This window comes from Homalodisca vitripennis, chromosome 7 (genome assembly GCF_021130785.1).
Source record: "Homalodisca vitripennis isolate AUS2020 chromosome 7, UT_GWSS_2.1, whole genome shotgun sequence".
NCBI lineage: Eukaryota > Metazoa > Arthropoda > Insecta > Hemiptera > Cicadellidae > Homalodisca > Homalodisca vitripennis.
This window is the reverse complement of record NC_060213.1, coordinates 24,807,658-24,828,756: the sequence shown is the minus strand read 5'-3', so window position 1 is coordinate 24,828,756 and position 21,099 is coordinate 24,807,658. Positions and strand designations below refer to the sequence as shown.

General features: G+C 34.7%; 2 protein-coding genes across 2 annotated transcripts in view; one reads left to right on the top strand and one right to left on the bottom strand.

Annotated features, from left to right (window-relative positions):
- Positions 1 to 13,656, top strand: part of LOC124367026 (WD repeat-containing protein 35-like) — a 55,679-nt gene extending 42,023 nt beyond the window's left edge. The window contains 7 exon segments of the mRNA XM_046823708.1: positions 618 to 813; positions 2,276 to 2,491; positions 4,323 to 4,443; positions 5,080 to 5,205; positions 6,621 to 6,781; positions 9,889 to 10,016; positions 11,345 to 13,656. Of these exon segments, the coding sequence (XP_046679664.1) occupies positions 618 to 813; positions 2,276 to 2,491; positions 4,323 to 4,443; positions 5,080 to 5,205; positions 6,621 to 6,781; positions 9,889 to 10,016; positions 11,345 to 11,525 (1,129 nt within the window). The 3' untranslated portion in view covers positions 11,526 to 13,656.
- A 1,448-nt stretch (positions 13,657 to 15,104) lies between these two features.
- LOC124367025 (sporozoite surface protein 2-like) lies at positions 15,105 to 20,812 on the bottom strand. Its single transcript, XM_046823707.1, has 2 exons — positions 20,731 to 20,812; positions 15,105 to 16,196 (listed from the first exon to the last, which is right to left on the bottom strand). The coding sequence occupies exons 1-2, from the start codon at positions 20,791 to 20,793 to the stop codon at positions 15,408 to 15,410; spliced, it is 852 nt and encodes a 283-aa protein (XP_046679663.1). The 5' UTR covers positions 20,794 to 20,812; the 3' UTR covers positions 15,105 to 15,407.
- Positions 20,813 to 21,099: the final 287 nt, after the last annotated feature.

Below are 21,099 nucleotides of genomic sequence, written 5' to 3'. Positions count from 1 at the left end.
AAATAATAATAAAAAAACATTATGTTTCATATTTTTTGAAAACTTAGGTTTTAAAGAAGTTTCTGTGACATTTGTTAGTTTCTAGCATTGTTATAAAAAATTTTGAATGTCAGCTTTTTCTTTTAATTTAAAAAAAAAAAAAAGGAAAAACTAACCCATTTAAGTCAATTTAATTAATATTTCTGGGGATTCATTCAGACACATTAAAAGTTACCCATACTTACTCAAAATTTAATGTAGAATACAATGGTAGTAATAAAGTTTGAGAAATGTGTCTAAATTTCATAGCTATTTTATAATTTTGGCGAAATATTCATGTTTTTATTAAAAACGGTATTTGAGTCACATTTAAGTTATATTATCACCCACAAGAAATTTTAACACTAGGTCATAGCCATCCTGTATAAATTTGTTGTATTAGTTCTTAACGTAAAACTTTGTGAAATGTTTGGTTTGATTTAGTTCTAAATAAGTAGAATTATACCCTTTTCAGAGGATATCGTTATTTTTAACAGATGGTATTGAGCATACACTTCCTCTGACTACACCATATGCTAAGAAGTTCTATATTCTGTCAGCTCAGAATTTTGATATAGTAAAACCTTCACTGTTTACAGGGAAAGTGCTCGTGAGTATTTTGAGAAGGCAGGGAACACGGAGCGACTGATACTGTGCTACCAACAGCTGGAAGACTACGAGGCGCTAGGGAGCACTGCTGCCAACCTGCCAGAGAAACATCCATTGCTGCCTCGCATCGCAGAAATCTTTGTCACCATGGGCATGTGTCCAGAGGCTGTTTCTACTTATGTCAAGGTTAAAATTCCCACAGCAACTGTCTCTCTCTCTTAAAAGTGTTACCATTCAAATTTATAGATTACTAGCAGTTACCCGTGGCTTCGCACGGAATATACCCCTATCCAGAATATCCTGTCCTTCTGGAAGCAACGCAAAGGTCCTTATTTTAAGCTTCTTGTTGTAAGAGAATTGGTTGAATAGTTTACGCGTGAAAACATAACAAACAAACTTACTTCCGCATTTATAATATTATTAGGATAAAATGTGAAACAATTTCCTGATATATAGTATTATGTACATCTCATGTTTAATAAGTATCCAGATTATTTTATTATACCAGCAGTAAGCATCATAATAAATTAAATATACCAGATTTGAACTTTGTATCTTTCAATGAATTACTTGTAAACTTGGGTGAACTTGTATTGTGTTGATTATTTTCCTTCATAGAAGTGTTTTTATCCGTGCAATATAAGTCTTCATTGCATATTGAAATCAATCACATAGCATAAGTACAAGCAAGATCTTGAAATATAGATAGTACATTCAGTAATAATATTGGATATTACTTATACTAGCAGATTGTTACATAATATACCAAAGCAAGCACATTCATGTCATATTTAAAAATCTGATGCATTTTTTTTTGTTGGTAATCAGTTAAGCCTTCACGCAAGCCTTCACTTAAACAAACAATAAACATTAAACAAATAACAAATTTGTAACAAAATTCAAAAAGTGTTTTAAACAATTTGAATAAACTAACAGTACAATAAAAAAGCCAATGCATATCTAATATACAAAATAACGGCTAACAGTTTGGAAATTTGTATTTTCAATGATTTAGAGTTTTAACTTAAGGCATTAAAAAAATTGATATTGATTTAAAAAAAGCAAAATATTCATTTTTGGCAAAACGAAATGTCACACAATCAACCAGTAATTGGTATTAAAATACATTTGTCGAAAGTTTTTTAAGTAGGTAAGGTTTTTATAACATTCAGAATTCAGGCCATCCTCGGTAATGCATGTGTTTTGCTGCTGCTTTTATTAGGGAAGATAGTAATGGATAGTATATCCATAGTAGCTACGTATATCCATACTTTATCCTCACCATGAATTATATGTACTCATATTACAGATTTTTAATGATCATCAATTCTTTTCACTTTAAAATAGCAAAAACTTTAGAATGAGTGGGAACATTTGCCAAGTTTGCAGCCATACTGTAAGCAACGTGTAATACTGTTTGCCACTCTGGTGGGACGACTGTTTGTAAGTACTTACTCAGTTGAAGTACTTATGTCTAGAGTGGGTCGGTGCAGCTGGCAGTGGAAGTCAGCGTTACACTGAACCAGTGGGACCAGGCTGTGGCGCTAGCGGAACAACACAACTCGCTAGCAGACATCGGCCGTCTGCTGGACAAATACGCTAGCACTCTGATGGGATGACTGTATGTAACTGTAGTACTTATGTCTAGAGTGGGTCAGTGCAGCTGGCAGTGGAGGCCAGCGTTACACTGAACCAGTGGGACCAGGCTGTGGCGCTAGCGGAACAACACAACTCGCTAGCAGACATCGGCCGTCTGCTGGACAAATACGCTAGCACTCTGCTAGCACAAGGCACCTCCCTAGAGGTGGTCCAGTTGTACAGGAAAGCTGGACGATACTTGGATGCAGCTAAACTCATGTACCAGGTCAGGTATTTTTATTGACTTTATCCTACTATCAAAAAGTTTCTCATTACGTATTAGTTGACTGAGTCTGCTCGTATGATCCTATAGCCCAGCTACTATCAAGGTGAGATTTTGAGTATGATTGAGTAAGATTTTATGCACTCTTTTGATATTTGAGTAAGAGTGCATAAAGTTGTATTGAGATGGTTTTGGAAAAATACATTTGAACGTATTACAATAATGCAAAGCAGTTATCATACTGCATGCCTTACATGTTGACATTTTTTCTTCTATGCTTATTTCCATTCTGGTTGCTCATTATATTGGGAGACGGACAAGCATCTTATTTGTTTACTATTGACAAAAAGATGAGGTAATCCCCTCATTACACTTAGTCCTAAAAGGGCATTAGTACTGTTTCCAGAGTGATAGTGTATTCAGAATGGATAAGAGTTGGGAACAGGATCTCCTGTTGAGATCCCATGAGGAGTATAACAGGCTGTATTGAGCAGTCATGCTTGGAAGGACAGGCTAGCTCTATTTCAGCATTTTCCAGTGAAAGCGGACAGGATAGAGTGGGGGATACAGTGTGCCCTTATGTTTAGGCTGTAAAAATCCTTTTAACATTAAGGGAATCGAGAGCCAATTTTGACTGTATAAGTGCACAACCCTTTTTTCTCAAAATCACTAGAGGAATTTTTCCTAAGAAAGAAATCGATTGTTAGCCGAGCAAATTTTGGAGGAGGTCAAAATGACAGGGTATCAAAAGGGTTAAAAATATGAAAATATAATTTTGTCTACAATTAAATTTTTTCCAGCTTGATATACCTAACCCTTCGCACGCCACCAAATAAATCCAATAACTTTACTGTAACACCAACACAAGAAAAAAAATTTGGTTTCTTTAAGTTCATAGTTAATTTTTATAATAACTAAATTGTAAAAGGTAAAAGCAACAAAAAAAAACTATAAAACAAGGCATTTCACTTAAAATTAGCGTATTTATTGATAAAAATAAAAAAGAATGATTTACAAAACTGTTTATTTCAAATAAATATTAATTTTATTGTAAAAATTAATTAAACTGAAAAGTTTACTTACATTTTACATTTCTATAAAACAAGATAAATATTTCAAACTAATCACAACACTACCACACAATGCAGAATGATAACAAGATCGTAGTAGACGCGCCCATAAGTGCATGCGATAACCGAGAAAGCAGTATACGCCACGGATATGTTTGGTCATGGCTTTGTAGGAGACGCAAAACTAACGAGGAGGCGGTTGGACTTAGACAAAGGGCACTCCCATCTCCCTGCCGCTGAGTGAAAGTCGTTTATAAATACTTCCTCGGCAACAGCGATAAGCACGGATCATGCACCAGGCATTTCGAAGGCCTTTTGTTTACTAAAAAAACTCTCCAAGAGACATTATCTGTAATATCGGATATAATTGTATTTGGCGTTTTGTTCAGTCTGCCATTCTAATATATCCGTCTACGGCGTGGGAAGGGTTAAAACTGACCACCTGACTCATATCAAACACCATCAGACAAGTAGATAAAGATACTGAAAGTTGACATTTTAATACTTCTATGCCTGACGATTTGTTTTAAGCGTGTCAAACTAAAAACATGTGATCTGAGAAAAAAATGGTTGTTTTGTATTTTGAACTCTTATGATACCCTCTCGGTACGACCTGCACGAAAACTAGCGCGGCTATAGATTTCTGTCGTAGGGGAAATTTCTGTATTGATTTCAAGAAACACCAGGTGTAATGTAAATTGGCTCTGAGCTTCTGGACTATAACTTATTTATTGAGAGTAGACTAACAGAACTGATTGTCACAGATGGCAGAGGAGGAGGCGCAGAAACGGTCTAAACCTCTGAGACTCAAGAAGCTTTATGTGTTGGCTGCACTGCTGGTCGAAGAGTACAACACCCACAGGCAGATTACCCATAGTTCAGTTGGTGAGTAACAACTTAGGCATGTCCCTGTACTATTTATCTTAGTGAAGTGCAATAACATTTTTACACTCTTTGTCTATAGACAGTGGGATATAAATCAGACTTATTTACTAAAAGAGATATATTGCAGAAGTATATCTAAAAACATCTTATCTGTTGTGTTTCTTTGTGTGTTTCCATTTGGAAGTTTATTTCTCTGGATCATTTTTGAGATATATGGTTGGTCAACTTGCATACTTAACAGCATTAAAACCTCAAAATTTTGGAAAACTGCTTCTTGTATTTCTTTCAAGATCTCTCAATAATACAGCGAGTAAGCGAAAAATAACAAGCTATTTTGAATTGGTTGCTGGACAGTAATTATATTTGATAAACTATAGGTCATATCCTTTAAATTTTATTTTTATTTATCAAAATCATACTTTCATTATGGTATCTGTTGTGGTATCAACTCAATTCTACTCAAAATTACAACCACATTTTTCATAAATTTGAACAAATATTTTGAGAGCGATGTAGTTTTGGTCTGTTTGAGTTATAAATTGTAATCTTTAGTCAAAATAGTGTTGTAGAAAGATTAGTTTGTTAACCAAACAACAAGGTACAGTCCATGTGAGTGACAGTTGTGTTTATTACCAGGGAATAAGAGCACAGCTGTACTGTTTGCTGACCCGGCAGACGCGCACGTGAGGATGCTGGACTCCACTTGGAGAGGAGCAGAGGCCTACCATTTCCTCATGTTGGCGCACCGACAACTCTATCAAGGTTGACATCATTCCTATCAGCGTTCTTTGTTTTGGATTACGTCTTAGAAAAACCATTTTATGGACTAAATATTCTAGAGTTATCATTAAAAAACTAAACAGAATGGTATAAAACTAAAATATTTCGAGATTATTAAGATCTTAACACCTTAAGATAATTTATAGATTTTGAAACCCATTGGTATGCTAGTCCCTATCTTCTTAACTGTGAGGGAAACGATTTTACTATTGTGGATTTAAAACACTCATTGAAGTCTGTGATGTTGTGGCTTGCAGCATGTTTATAGTCTGTGACTGCTAAGAGATCTTTTTAGACTTTCTGGCAATGTGACTATAAAATTAATTAACACGCTAGCTGCCAACCCCGAAAAATACATTTTAGCGCTAAAGCGCCAAATTTTTAAAAGATAAATTGTTGTAACCTTTTGTTATTTTTCTCTTCTTTGGTTGCTAATAAACATGATTTTATGATTTATGTATATTTGTTACGTTTATAAAGCGTCGTGCACATTGGCCCGACAGAGCTTTTTACAAGGCGATATATTACATAAACCATTTGCCGTTGGGCCTATACGCCCGACGCCTGATTCAGGGATATTCCGTTTTGTTGATGTGCAGTCTGAATAATTCCCGTGCTTTAGTCCTCTGTCTGCAATTGCATCAGCTTACTTCTAACCCGCCTTTTCCACATAGCTGAGTGCCAATTGACGCGTTTTGTTACTGGAATCCTACATTGTGTTTTTTATAAGTAATGTTTTGATAGTTGTGTGCGTGTATACTATTGATCGGTGAAAATGAGTGGCGATAATATTCTTACGGATGAAATCGAACGTATGATTGAGAATCCGTCTTCCCTGGGTGATTTTATTTACTACATTTACTTTTTGTGAAGCTTATGAAATAAATCTCTTTTTACTGTAAAATAACAAATCACATATTTTATTCTTCCTGGTAGCAATAATAAGGCTAAAACCTTATTATTTTATATTCTAACACCTATAAAAATACCCGTCGGGCAATGTGGCCCAACAAAAATGGCCAATGTAGCAATCTCATTCATATCACTAATAACGAAAATAAACACAACAAACAACGTTCTGTTAATAGCTGAACTCTTCATAGTTCAATCAGTTTCAGTTAAAGTCGTCAGGGTGCAGCACAAGCACGAAGGTAATCAAAATGGTGGGTACCGTCATTGTTATGCTGTCAGGCCACTTTACCCGACGTGCAATCTCTTAAAGACTTAGAGCGTCGGTCTATTTGGCCCGACGTGGCAGCTAACGTGTTACAAAGGTCCCACAAAGTAGGGGATCTACAAAATTCCTTTTTGGAAATTAATGAGACATACTTTCGTTGTATTCTAATGGAGTAGGTTATAGGATCACTGAGATCAATGATTTTGTATGGTATCGCCAGGAAATGCTGATGCAGCCATGACAACGGCCCTATACCTGAAACATTATGAGGACATTCTGCACCCAGAAGACATCTATTGTCTGCTAGCCCTAGCAAGCTCTGCCTGCAAGACTTTCTCTGTCTGTTCCCGAGCCTTCATGAAACTGGAATCGCTTGATTCAGTAAGTATTCATCTAGCTCTCCAATAGCACTATCTCATAGATCTACCGTTGTACCAGGCATAGGCTGTATTAGAGAATGAACAGATCATATCAATGCAGGTTATAACAATTAAGTAGTTTACTTTGTAATGGAACTACCTGTGCACAAACATTATTATATAAAAGTATAACAGGACTTCGGACATTTGCCATCGTTATATGTTACAAAATCCGACTTTCACCTGTACTGGTGTGAGGTGTGATTGTGATTCTCGTACTTGTGACTCATGCTTGGAACATACATTCTGTATATTTACTACACCTGGACTGGTGTGATGTGTGATTGTGATTCTCGTACTCGTGACTCATGCTCGGAACATACATTCTGTATATTTACTACACCTGGACTGGTGTGATGTGTGATTGTGATTTTCGTACTTGTGACTCATGCTCGGAACATACATTCTGTATATTTACTACACCTGGACTGGTGTGAGGTGTGATTGTGATTCTCGTACTTGTGACTCATGCTTGGAACATACATTCTGTATATTTACTACACCTGGACTGGTGTGATGTGTGATTGTGATTCTCGTACTCGTGACTCATGCTCGGAACATACATTCTGTATATGTACTACACCTGGACTGGTGTGATGTGTGATTGTGATTTTCGTACTTGTGACTCATGCTCGGAACATACATTCTGTATATTTACTACACCTGGACTGGTGTGAGGTGTGATTGTGATTCTCGTACTTGTGACTCATGCTTGGAACATACATTCTGTATATTTACTACACCTGGACTGGTGTGATGTGTGATTGTGATTCTCGTACTCGTGACTCATGCTCGGAACATACATTCTGTATATTTACTACACCTGGACTGGTGTGATGTGTGATTGTGATTTTCGTACTTGTGACTCATGCTCGGAACATACATTCTGTATATTTACTACACCTGGACTGGACTCCAAGCAGCTTTTGGGCATGTTTTAACCCTTTTCTTTCTCTTCTTTTCTTCTTTATAATCTTTATTTTTGTATGTATTAATACCTCCCCCACCTGACAAAGAGGGTAGATTCCAATCCTCGAAACATGTGTTATACCTTTTGTAACATATAATAAAATTGTAGACTGGTGGGCCTTATGGTGTGTTTCCGGTGTGTGCAAAAAGCCCTTGAGGCTTAAGTGCATGGCAGTAGGCCGCCCCAAGGGGGGGAAAAAAACATATAATAATGGCAAATGTCCGAAAACCTATTATATTTTCAAACCTTCCATCATTAATAACAATGAAATTATTATATGATTCTTTAAACTGCAGTACTAAGAATATTTTTTGTATATATTCATCCACAGTATAATATAATTGGGCCTTTACGATAAATGCATAGAACTATTATTAATTTGAGACATTTGTTGTCTATATAAAGTTAGTTTAATACTGAGCTAAAATGAAAAACCATAAATAAAAACTGCATTTGAAGTTCGTTCACGTAGTTATTTACATTTTGTTAATTAGATAATAGCTATAACGTTATGTTATATACATACAAGTTGTTATCTCACATGAAAACAATGTATGAAATATAGTCTACATATGTCATATGCTTACTTAATACACTTAACATGTTTTTATTTCCAAAACAAGTAGGTAAGTGTACCAGAGAATTAAAATATATTGCCTTTAAATAATAACCTGGTAAAAATACTTAACGGTTGATGTACATTATGTTTTTTCTGCAGACCTCAGTAGTCGTAATGCAACGAAAGAGATGATCTCTCACTAGATGTTAGTACAGTCATTTGTACTATGAAATTACTTGACAATAGATAATATACTTTGATTCATCATTGAGTAGTAGTATTATCATCCAGTAGCCAAATTATCATTTGGTAGCTGAACTACCATATTGTAACAGAACTCTCACTCGTTAGCCAAACCATCACCTGATAGGCAAACCATCTTCCAGAAAGTGAAACATCATCTGATAACTGAACTATTACCCAGTAACCGAATCGTTTCTTGGTAGCGAAACCAGCATACAGTAGTCGAACCAACACCCTGTAGCCAACCAATACCCAGTAATCTACTACCATGCAGCCAAACAATCACCGAGTAAGTGAAACATCATCTGTTACTCGAACTATTACCCAGTAATCGAACTACTACCATGCAGCTTAACAATCACCGAGTAAGTGAAACATCATCTGTTACTCGAACTATTACCCAGTAATCGAACTACTACCATGCAGCTTAACAATCACCGAGTAAGTGAAACATCATCTGTTACTCGAACTATTACCCAGTAATCGAACTACTACCATGCAGCCAAACAATCACCCAGTAAGTGAAACATCATCTGTTACTCGAACTATTACCCAGTAATCGAACTACTACCATGCAGCTTAACAATCACCGAGTAAGTGAAACATCATCTGTTACTCGAACTATTACCCAGTAATCGAACTACTACCATGCAGCTTAACAATCACCGAGTAAGTGAAACATCATCTGTTACTCGAACTATTACCCAGTAATCGAACTACTACCATGCAGCTTAACAATCACCGAGTAAGTGAAACATCATCTGTTACTCGAACTATTACCCAGTAATCGAACTACTACCATGCAGCTTAACAATCACCGAGTAAGTGAAACATCATCTGTTACTCGAACTATTACCCAGTAATCGAACTACTACCATGCAGCCAAACAATCACCCAGTAAGCGAAACGTCATCTGGTAGCTAAACAGTTACCTAATATTCTAACCATTACCCAGAAACCGAGCCATTCTTTGGTGCCTGGATTAAATGTAATTTGCGAATGTGGTTGTAGGCCTGAATTATCTGTAAGTTTTGAAGAGGAAAGTGTATATGATTATCATTTGTGTTTTGAGTAGAAAAGCAGTGTAAAAATATTATATAAAACATTATTAATTGGAATTTCGGATTACAAAAGTTATGTTAAGTTAGGTTAGGTTACGTCACGTTAGGTTAGATTAGGTTGCATGTTTTTAGAATTTTAATGTCAAACCCATATTAAAGTGCTACTTATGTTTGTTAATCAATGAAGATTATGTATGAAAAAATGGATGATTGATTTGATCTGTGTATTTACTCAGGTGTCTGAGTCAAAGCGAGGAGAGTACTCGGAGTTGGCACTGAACATCTTCACTAAACACATGGGTCGCGAGACACATCACAGTCGACAGCAGCAGTGTACATCATGTTCTGTCACCATACCTCTCTGGTCAGTCCAGTGTACTGATGAGTTGTAACTAGTTTAGTCCTTTCATCAGATCTTCTTGATCCATTAACGGCTTATGCAAATTGGTTAGAAAATGGTAAAAGGTGTTTATTTTTGATATTTAAAATTTCATAATATGTATTGAACAAACAATCTATTACTTGGTAATTATCTACGTTGGTCAGAGTGTAACAACAAATTTTACTTTTTTTACACACCACATACAATTCAATTTTGTTGGAACACATTTTTAACATGCTGGGGGAATAACAAATTATTTTTCTTTTTAAAAGAATAAAGAATGATTTATTTTCTCATTTTCTTACAGGCTACATACATACATCAATACATAAAGGTAAATTAACATAATGGAGTTGGTATGACTGCACCAATAACACTATAATACAACGTTTATTCCAATTCTTAGCCTTCTGTCATAATTATCATGTAAGTTTTTTAGTTGACACCTTAAAATATTTTAAGACTGTTTTAAAAATGTTTTGACTGAATGTAATCCAGAAAACTGAAAGATAATCGAAAAAGTTATTCTGACCAAAAATTTGTTATGACATTTTTAGTGTTTATTAGAGACATTGTTTTATAATTAAGGTTTTGTGATTTATAATTGCAATTAGCACTTTTACAACATTTATCCCACTAAGGGTGGCGAGGAATTCAGGGCTTGATATCTGGCGACCAGAACTAGTTGCAGGGTTAGCAGACAGTCCACGGCACGTACACAGTTTAGTCGTGGCACTTCTTTACTGCACTAATTACTTTTGCAAAACATGTTTTTATGGATTGTTTATACAATTCTTAGATAAACAAATTAAACTAATAGATAGAAAACGAAAATATTTCTCTCATATTTTTTTGAAGATCTGAAGTGAACAAAACACACAATAGACTACCATTTAGAGATAAGACTAATATAACAGGACATCTAAGCTAAACAGATGATTCTATCAGATGTTTATTGTATTACTGTGGAAATAGCAAAAATTCAAAACTATCTGGGAGCATCCAAATGCATTCTAGCAGAAATGTCAAGAAACACAATAGTTATTACTGAACACAGAACAGAGAATACTGTGTTTGCCTACTAGGGGTTAACTGAATCACAAATGTTTATTAAATGTTACGATAATAATCATATCTAGGTTTACATACTTAAATATGTTGGACAACCTTTACGTTAAGGTACGTTTACGTTCTTCAGTTCTGCTTAGCAAGAAGAAGGCAATTTGCTAAGCCAAGAATAGCTCACCATTATATCAGGTTTATTCTAAAAAGTTCACAATTGAAAATGCACTTTACACGTTGGTCTGCAGGTCTGGTACATGTCCCAGCTGTGGGGTCCGTTACCCAGCATGCACCGCGACCGGCCAGCCCATCAGCTCCTTGTCAGAGGCCTGGTCCTGTCCCTGGTGTCACCACAGCGCCCTCTACCCCGAGATGGATAGACGAGAGGTCTGCCCTCTCTGTCACTCCGATAGCTCGACCCACCTGTAGACTGACACTACTTTGTCGTGCAGTTTGTTGTCTGCATTTACTATCTTAAGCCTCTCTGGTGCACTTTTAGAATCTCAAATGAAGATTGAGTGATAAATAGGATGTTGAAAATCAGACTCTAGTTTTCTACATAATTTAAACTGTTATCTAAAACGGGTTAGATACAAAAATTTGATTTTTGTTACAAAATTAGTACTTGATACTTGATTTTGAATTTGATTCTCTTTTTATCAGTAACTAGTTTTAAACTACTTTCAATTCTAATTTAGAACAATTCTGACTTTTATATATGTCATGTGGCCATACACTATTTTTCCTAACGCAATTTAATTTACGATTGTAATCCCTAACACATGTAAACATTCAAAGATAAAAACGTATTAGTTTTATAGTCTGGATCTGCTTTCATTGATTCTATGGAAAAAATCTGGTTGTGATAACCGACTCTCAAATGTTTATTTCTAGTGCTTAGCCAGTTATAACCTGCAGAAGTCAGAAGTCAGAATATTCTTTATTACAATTTCTTTAAGAAATGCAATGGTGTCAAAACAATACTGTATACAAACATGAGTATTTTCATAAAATTGTAATACAATATAATATGTATACTTAAGTCCAGGTTGTTTGATAAAATTCGTCCATTGAGTAGATTGGATTGTCCAACAAGAAATTCTTCAGTCTGTTCTCTAGTGTTGCACCAGTTCCCTGTCTGAAGTCTTGTGGTAGGTGGTTGAGAATCTTTATACCGGCATATATTGGTTGCTTTGTAAAAAGAGAAGTTCGATGAGCTGGGAGATTGAAGCGGTTTGCATGTCTTAAAAATTACATTGCCCATTATTATGAGTAACTTACTGTAGGCTTTGGTGTCCTCTAAAAGTCGTGACATAATATTTTGAAAAGCTTCAAGTTGTCCACTTGGGGACCTATATGTGCCTAAGATGTATAAATGTAGATTGTTGATAGTTATACACGACATAGTTCAGTCTTGCAAATTAGCTCTTCACAGAAAGATGTGGTGTCTATGTGCTCTGTCACGACTTCTAGGGTACTTTTGATGTAAATTGCTACACCTCCTTTAGCATGGGTTTTCCTACAGAAAGCTGATAATAGAGTGTAGTTTGGTAGTCTTATTTTTCCTATCTCTTCTTCTTTTAGACCATGTTCGCTAAGTATTACCTGTATTAATGATATTTATTACTCTGCAATGAGTACAGGTTTTGCTTCTACCACAATTAATTGTACAGTCCACTTGAACAAGTTATACTGGCGCAATACTAAAATTGATTAATTGGTAATAAATTTTAATTGGTGTTTCTTTTTGAAACACAATCCTTTGTGCCACGTCAAGTCGTGCTTTTTGTTGATGCACATTAGTTTGTCCCATTTCTCGCATCTTTGTGTATGATTTTGTTTCCATGTCAGATTGTCATGACATCTGTTACTTTCGCGCTGTGTAATATCTGTTGGCTACCTCCTATATAGATAGATCTACTTCTGGTGCTACTGAAAACAATGAAACAATCAGAATCAGGTAAAAAAACCAAGAAATCAGAATTTTCAATTTTTTGTTACTTTAGTAAAAATCAAAATATTCCAAAATCAAGAATCAACGTTAGCTTATTCCTTTTTGACCTAAAAACCGAAATGTATCAGTGAACCGTTCTTGAAAGGAAATAATCAGAAGAACAAAGTAGCATAATAATACATTACAGACACAAATGTGTGTAATAGCTTCTTTGATGTAATAGCATTATGTTGTATTTTTTGAGTGGTAAATAGTATTTAAGTAAAACTGTATTTTTGAATGAGTACCTTTAAAAACATAAACATTTCATGTCAAAGTTAGTGAAATGCTTATGTAAGCAGCTTATTATTCAGACTAAGAATAATAAAAGCTGAGACATAGGTTATAAATTATGTCAGCTATATTAAATTAGAATGAAACCATTTGAAAAGGCTTGTTCTAAAAAATTATATAGTTCTTAAAACCACAAGACAAAATTTTAATATTTGATGATTTTATTTATTTTCAGTACATCAGATACAGCAAACTGTATATGAAAAGACTGTAAGTGAAAATATTTTTTGTACAGCAAAGAGAGAAGTGATAGAACACTTGTTTTATCTTGATATATATATTGTGTATTTCTCATTTTGTATTTGTTTTGATCTATAATTTGCTCAAATTATAGCTTTGTACTTATTCCGTCCATACAACTGTGATTTTTACACTAGTATTGAAATAAACTTGCACATTATATTTATTAAATAAGTTGTTTTTTTGTTGTTGTTCCCTTACGTTCTGAGATAAAATTAAGGAGTTATTTTTTTAAACATATAATAGTGTAAGGGAGTTTTTAAATGAAGTTTTTTTTTAATTTAAAGCACTCTATTACAGTTTGTTAATGTTAGTTTTTACATTTTTAAGTAGGTCTACAAGTTCACATAATTAATTGCCTTCCTATGATAAGTCAATTAATACCCTGTTTTATTGCTGTTTTGCCTGTTTTATTGTATTGTATGTTTGGATTTACTCATACAAGAGTAGTGTAACTTATATTTGATAATATCATATGTTTTATAGCTGTGTTATATTGTGAACCGTTTGTGACAATAAAGATTTATTTTTAACAGGCTAGGAAATTGTCAAACAGTCCTGGGACAGCTGTTTGAACATCTGATATAAAAACACAGGTTAGTAAGTTTTAGTTGTTTATTTGCTTAACGTAAAATTGCAATTACTAGTGCAACTGTAACTTTAAATTAAAAAATGTTAAACTGTCCCAAAAAGTCCATTTTGGGGAAATGGTTAGCTTTTGATTCCTAGAGGGGTGTCCTGAGTTTCATTTTTCTATCTTTGTCCATTGAGCAGGATCCATCCATGATTTTAACTTAATTAGTTTCAATGAGCTACCATTTTGTACTGGATTGATATAGAACGCTCTAGTTCCCACCGTTCTTCTTCCTTATCAAGACTTTTCAAATGGGGTGTCACGTAATGGGTGTTTGTATTTAAAAATGTTGAGCTGCCTCCCCCCCCCAAATCCCATTGTTGTAACAGTAACCAAAAATTTCACTTCTATTTCCTAAAAAGGTGTCCCAAGTTCCATCCCTCCATCTTTATCATAAAAAAAACTAAAAAGAGTGTATCCATACTTTTAACTCACACTGGTATATATATATATATATATATATATATATATATATATATATATATATATCCAGAAAATGAATTAAAATAGGAACTTTATAAACCTGGTTATGAAACATCCCAGAAATCTCCATATGTAACACAGCCAAAACTAGTGGCTGTTAGTAAGCAAGTCAAGTAGCCCTGATGAAAGGGTTGCTTGGTGCTAATGGGAAAAGAAAGAACTGTCAGCCCCAGAGAGTAAGTTTTCCTCTAAAGAGAGTAGTTTCACATGAGGGCATCTAGTATTTCCAATACCTATGGCTAAGTATGACAGGAGAAAATATTGTGATTTGTCTAGTCCTTAGCCCTTTATATCTGAATATTCTATTTACTTTTAAGCACTTAATTAAAAACTGATTAGGTTGTATAATAACTTATGACATTGGTTGACGTAATGGTCTCTTTATTTTTATAATCTAAAGGTGACATAAATTCAACAGTTGTTGAAATAGGAACTGGTAATTGGTGGATGTAGTAAACCTTAGGGATTAAAATATTTACATTTTTGAATATCACAAAACATCCACAGGGCTGCAGAGGTACAAGGGAGTTATCAAGTTTTATAGTTACAGCTTTTGTTTAAGAAAGTTTAGTGAATTTAGTTAGCCCATACGAGGTTCACCAGTTTCAGATGCTTCGGATTGAGTTTCTGACACTGCAGCAGGTTCAGAGGACATCAGTGGATTCAGTTACAACACTATTATAGGCATCGTGGATTCAGTTACACCAATATCAGAACCATCTGTGAATTCAGTTACTGCTAGTTGAGAGGTATCAGCGGATTCAGTTTCTACTGATTCAGGGGCATCAACAACTCCAGTTTCTGATGGTTGAGAGGCTTCGTCATCAGTGGATTCAGTTTCTACTAATTCAGGGGCATCAGGAGATTCAGTTTCTCCTGGTTGGGAGGGATCAGCGGATTCAGAGTCTACTACTGGTTGAGAGGCTTCGTCAGCGGATTCAGTTTCTACTGATTCAGGGACATCAGGAGATTCAGTTTCTCCTGGTTGGGAGGGATCAGCGGATTCAGAGTCTACTACTGGTTGAGAGGCTTCGTCAGCGGATTCAGTTTCTACTGATTCAGGGACATCAGGAGATTCAGTTTCTCCTGGTTGGGAGGGATCAGCAGATTCAGAGTCTACTACTGGTTGAGAGGCTTCATCAGTGGATTCAGTTTCTACTGATTCAGGGACATCAGGAGATTCAGTTTCTCCTGGTTGGGAGGGATCAGCAGATTCAGAGTCTACTACTGGTTGAGAGGCTTCATCAGTGGATTCAGTTTCTACTGATTCAGGGGCACCAGCAGGTTCAGTTCCAGCAGGTTGAGATGGATCAGCAGATTCACTTTCCACAGGTTTAGTTGCATCTGCAGATTCAGTTTCAGGAGTTTCATCAGAATCAGAAGGAACAGGTATTGATGCAGATGCAAACAGTCCATTATTGGGGTTTCCAGCTGATGCAGATGCTTGAAGCATACCCTGTAAAATATTTGTTCTTAAATACCTACAAACATGATGTATTGTTAACCCTCCATCGGGCGCTAAACGGAGTTTTCCTCCGTGTATTGTTTATTATTAAAAATAGAACTACTTTTCTGATGTTGGCAGTAGTGTCCCGCAGTGTACTTCACGGCAATATTTCGGGGAAGCGAAACAATAGCCTCCCGCTTATCTTTGTCAAAATCTGTCAGTATGAGGTCTACTTCCGTGCGAGACTGGACGATTCCTCCGTGAGCGCCCGATGTCGTGTTTGGACGAAATCTCCGTGAGCGCCTTATAGTGTTTAGTTTTTATGTAGTAATAATCCGTGTGCGCCTAAATGCCTGACCTGTGATGGGTTCTTTTTAAGTTTTACAATATATTTTATTTGAATTTTGTGAAATTGAGAATGAAGACGAGAGAATTGTCAGTACAGTACCCGTGTGCTAGGGAACATTTCAGTACTGTTTATGGAGTGAACATTGTCGTTATAAGAACCAGAAGGAAAATGTTTTGAAACTTTGTGTAGTGTTCAAAAATTTTTAGTAAAGAATAAATTTTGATTTTAGAATAATAATTGACATTACAATTGTATAATATCTCAAAAATTGAAGTAAGTTGTTTTTGTAAGAAGTGAAAAACTAAGTTAATTTCTATATATTATTACAGAAGGTTTAAACATTTTTACAATTAATTGCAATATTCCTTAAAATAAATCATGTTGTTACTATACAATAACAGTTTTTTAAATTTCGAAATTCTTATTTGGAAAATTCATTACATAAGAGAGTAATTTTTATTTAAATTCTAAAAATGAATATATTACATTGTAATTAAATCGTATGAATATTTAAACAAATAAAAACAGTTTAAACGACTATAATATCCATTATTCACTAACCTGGAGGAAACCTCCGTGAGCACCTGATGGTGTTTCTAATTTTAAGCGCCCGATGGAGGGTTAATATAGTACAGTTGCTTGATAAGAAGGTTCAAATCAGTTGATAGTATTAACAATAACATTTATTTCATGATACTTGTTCAATAATAATACAATGGTCAATTTTATAAAAACAATAATTCATTAGTAAAATAAAAACAAAACAAATGATGAAATAAAATGAAAATTATTTTTATTTATAGAGGCGAACTTCCGACTAAAAAAAATCCTCTCTTCTACTTAAGCTCTAAACACAAAATAAATAAAATATAATCATTCCTATTACAATTGTGTAACTGGCATGTTAAAACTAAATTACGTTTAATAATTAATTACGATGCTTACAAATTTTCATTTTAAAATTAAAAACTTTGTATATTGATTGAATTTTAACAAAAATATCTTTAATACTATAGGCAATTAGTAAAATTATCCCATTCTTATCAGCTTTCATTATCTATTCACTCAGCTTACAAGCAGTTACACCAAGTGCAGCCACAGGAACCACCAACCGTCACTCCTGCCGAGTTCGCAGCAGAAAGGCCCTAATTTCAGCCCTAAAACGATCACGCTTGTCAATAATTTTTACATTATCTTAGAGAGCGTATCACAATCGACATCCAAAAACAGTGAAAGATTTTTTATATAAGGCTGTCCGATGAATTGGAATTAATAATAAAGATTCCTTAAGAGTTCTACGAGCACTAGTATCAGACATAAAAACAAAAATGTTAGACCAAATAACTTGGACAACCATTATGGATTATGCAACAGATTAAATGAAGATGACTAAGTTCTTTAGATTTTAATAGGGATAATTGCTCAGAATAAGGAGATACATGATCATGACGTCTTAAGTTTGAAAATGAATCGAATACAATAATTCTGGTCACTCTGAATTTTATTAGAAAGTCAACATAGTTATAACGTCATGTCATTGATCACTGCGTCACAGTAATTGATGTGAGGCAAAACTAGAGTCTTCACCAACATCACTCTGACATACAATGGCAAGTATTGAGCAAAGTGCTTGGGACTATGTATACAGGAAAAAATCCTGATACACATTAGCGACACTTGCTCAGCCCATCATAGATTTTTGTTGATAGTTATTCCCAGCTTTTTTACATTTTCATTGTAAACAATTTCTTTGTTGTTCAGTATCAAACTTGGAAGAGTATTTATGTCGATTTTATTAATAAAAGCCTTTGGTTTCATTTAGTTTTAGTCCATGTCTGCAAGTACAGTTAGCTATTGAATCAATATCAGAGTTCATTAGTTGTACACAAATTTCTATCTCGCTAGGCAAAAAGTGGCGGTAAATTTGTAAATCTTCAGCTTACAGATGGAACTTTGAGGGTTGGATGTTAGTAGTTGTGTCATCTATATCGAGTGAATAAAGAAGTGGTCCAAGTACAGAACCCTGGGGCACCCCTTGAGTGACAGGTCTCCACTCGGAGCACCCCCCTGTTGGTCCTGACACACTGCTGGCTTTCTGAGAGACATGACCCTATACCCACCTGACACAACCATTAGAGAAACTATATTTCTTCAATTTGATCAGTAAAAAAAGGGTAAAACAAGCAATCTGAGGTCTTGGAAAAATCAAATAAAGTAAAAATTGTAGCTTGTCTCTTATCAATAGCAAGTATAATGTTTTCTGTAATTTTTAGAAGGGCTGTGGCGGTACTGTGGTAAGGATGTAACCCAGATTGAAATATTAACAAAATATTGCCACTATTAACAAAACAGAAGAATTGGTGGACTATTCTTTCTAACACTTGGGTAGTACAGGTAGTATACTGATAGATTTTAAATCAAATGGAGATTTAGGGGGGGAGAACATTTACTAAGGGGATGGATTTTGCACTCTTTGATATATTTGGAAAGATGGAGGACATTAAAGATTTATTAAATATTACCGCAATAACTGGAAGGGTGACTGGCAGAGTGTTCTTGATGAATTTAATTGGAATGTTGTTGGCCCTGACTGCATTGCTAGACATCCTCATGACTGGCCTGAACACCTTAGCCTCAGTCACCGGAGTGAAAAAGAACAGAGGAGCAGGTCCGTCAAGCGGAGCAGCCTCTAGCTCTATGACATCACGAGCACGGTACAGATTGATACTGTAGCCTGTGCTAGCGTAATTATGATCCTCGTATTTGTGATTTGTGCTCAGGACTTGAATCCTGTGCAGTGACGCCTGGACTAGACTCCAAGCAGCTTTTGGGTATGTATGAACCCTTTTCTTTTCCTTCTTTCTGTTTGTAATTTTTGTATGTATTAATACAAAACATTGTCCTCCACCTAATGAAGAGGATAGTTCCAATACTCCAAACGTTGTGTTATACCTTTTATAACCTATAATAATGGCAAATGTCTGAACTCCTGTTATCCTTCCAACACCGTAGTGTTGCTCTATTTTGAGTAACGATACGTATTTTAATAAAACAGCAATTGCACTAGCACGCCTGCCGTTAACGTGTTTAAAATACTGTACAATAACTGCCTAGATATAATACATGTAGTTAACACCTTAATGTTGCTCTATCTTGAGTGATGATACGCATTTTAATAAAACAGCTAGTGCATTAGTGCGCCTGCTACAGTCAACATGTTTAAACATTGCTTTAATTGTGTTTCAGACCTTTGAAAAAAAGTTTTTGTTTTTATTTATTTTTCAGTTAATTTACAATTTTTAATTTAATTTTTGTTCAGCTTGAAAATTAATAAATTGTAATAACCGTGAAAATATTTATTCGTACAATAAATTATATACAATGCAAAAAAAACTTATCAATAAACTGTATATAGATGGTTTTACTGTGTCATTATAAAAAAAACATATATAAAATATTAAGCACTTATGAAGTCATTTTGTATTTGTCATTTACATGATGAAATACCGTTTTATTGCTACAAATATAGTTTTAATAGTTTTACGGACCCAACAATTTTTATAAAAGATAACAAAAAGACTGTTACTTTGATGCTGTCTCTGAAGCATGTAAAGTAGTTTAAGATGTGTCACAAGACAACTTGTACTTTTGTAAAAATGAGTTCTAACATATTTGGAACTTACTCACTTCCCATATTCAATACATAATGGCAACAGAAAATTTCAACTATCCACCATTTAATAAAAAGTATTTACCATTGAAATACTGAAGATGATTCGTTATCAATATCCGAATAACTTTAAAAAAATATTAGAGAGAGGGATATTTGAAAATTGCTATGTACACATGCACAATTTTGAAAAATCTCCAAGTGTGTTCTTGAGGCTATGATCAGCTCATATTTCCCCTTAATACATGCAGTTTTATTAATTTTTACTATAAGGGCAACCGCAATAACTAATTTTCCTTATTACTAATACTTGCTTATAAAGTTGCAGTAAATAAACATTTTTCCAAAATAGGATAACACTTTATGCACGCTTTGCAACTAAAGAGAATATTAATATTTTGAAAACTATTCTTGATGCTCTTAATCCTACCTGCTAATGAAAGTGATATATTATTAACATAAATACAAAAAAATTATTTAAAATTGTTTAAATTACATTAAGTTTTTCTTTATAATTTATTTACCTGTGGTCTTGCCAAAACCAGGGCTGGACATAGTGATGCGGACAGCAGCAGCAAGAGATGCATGTTGACTGGACTATTGCGAGTGACTATTGCGAGTGACTCCGGGCCTACTAAGGTCACCTTTATTATGTTTCACTCAGTATGTTAATTTTCAGGAAATAATCCTCAATAAACCGTTCAGCAGTTAATTTATGTTTCGTGCCCCAATCAGTGACAACAAACCCAATTTGTGTTATCACCAAGATATTGTAGGCAGGAAAGTTTAGCGCAAACGAACATCATAGTTAGTGTCAAAAAGTCAACCGAATGTAAATTAGAAGTGAGTCACAGTAATGAATTTATTTAAGGTCAGAGGAGTTCGGAATTAAG

Coding starts and splice junctions, on each gene's coding strand:
- LOC124367025 (XM_046823707.1), bottom strand. CDS start 20,793: ATGCATCTCTTGCTGCTGCTGTCCGCATCACTATGTCCAGCCCTGGTT. Junction 16,197..20,730: donor TGGTTTTGGCAAGACCACAG/GTAAATAAATTA, acceptor AATATTTTACAG/GGTATGCTTCAAGCATCTGC.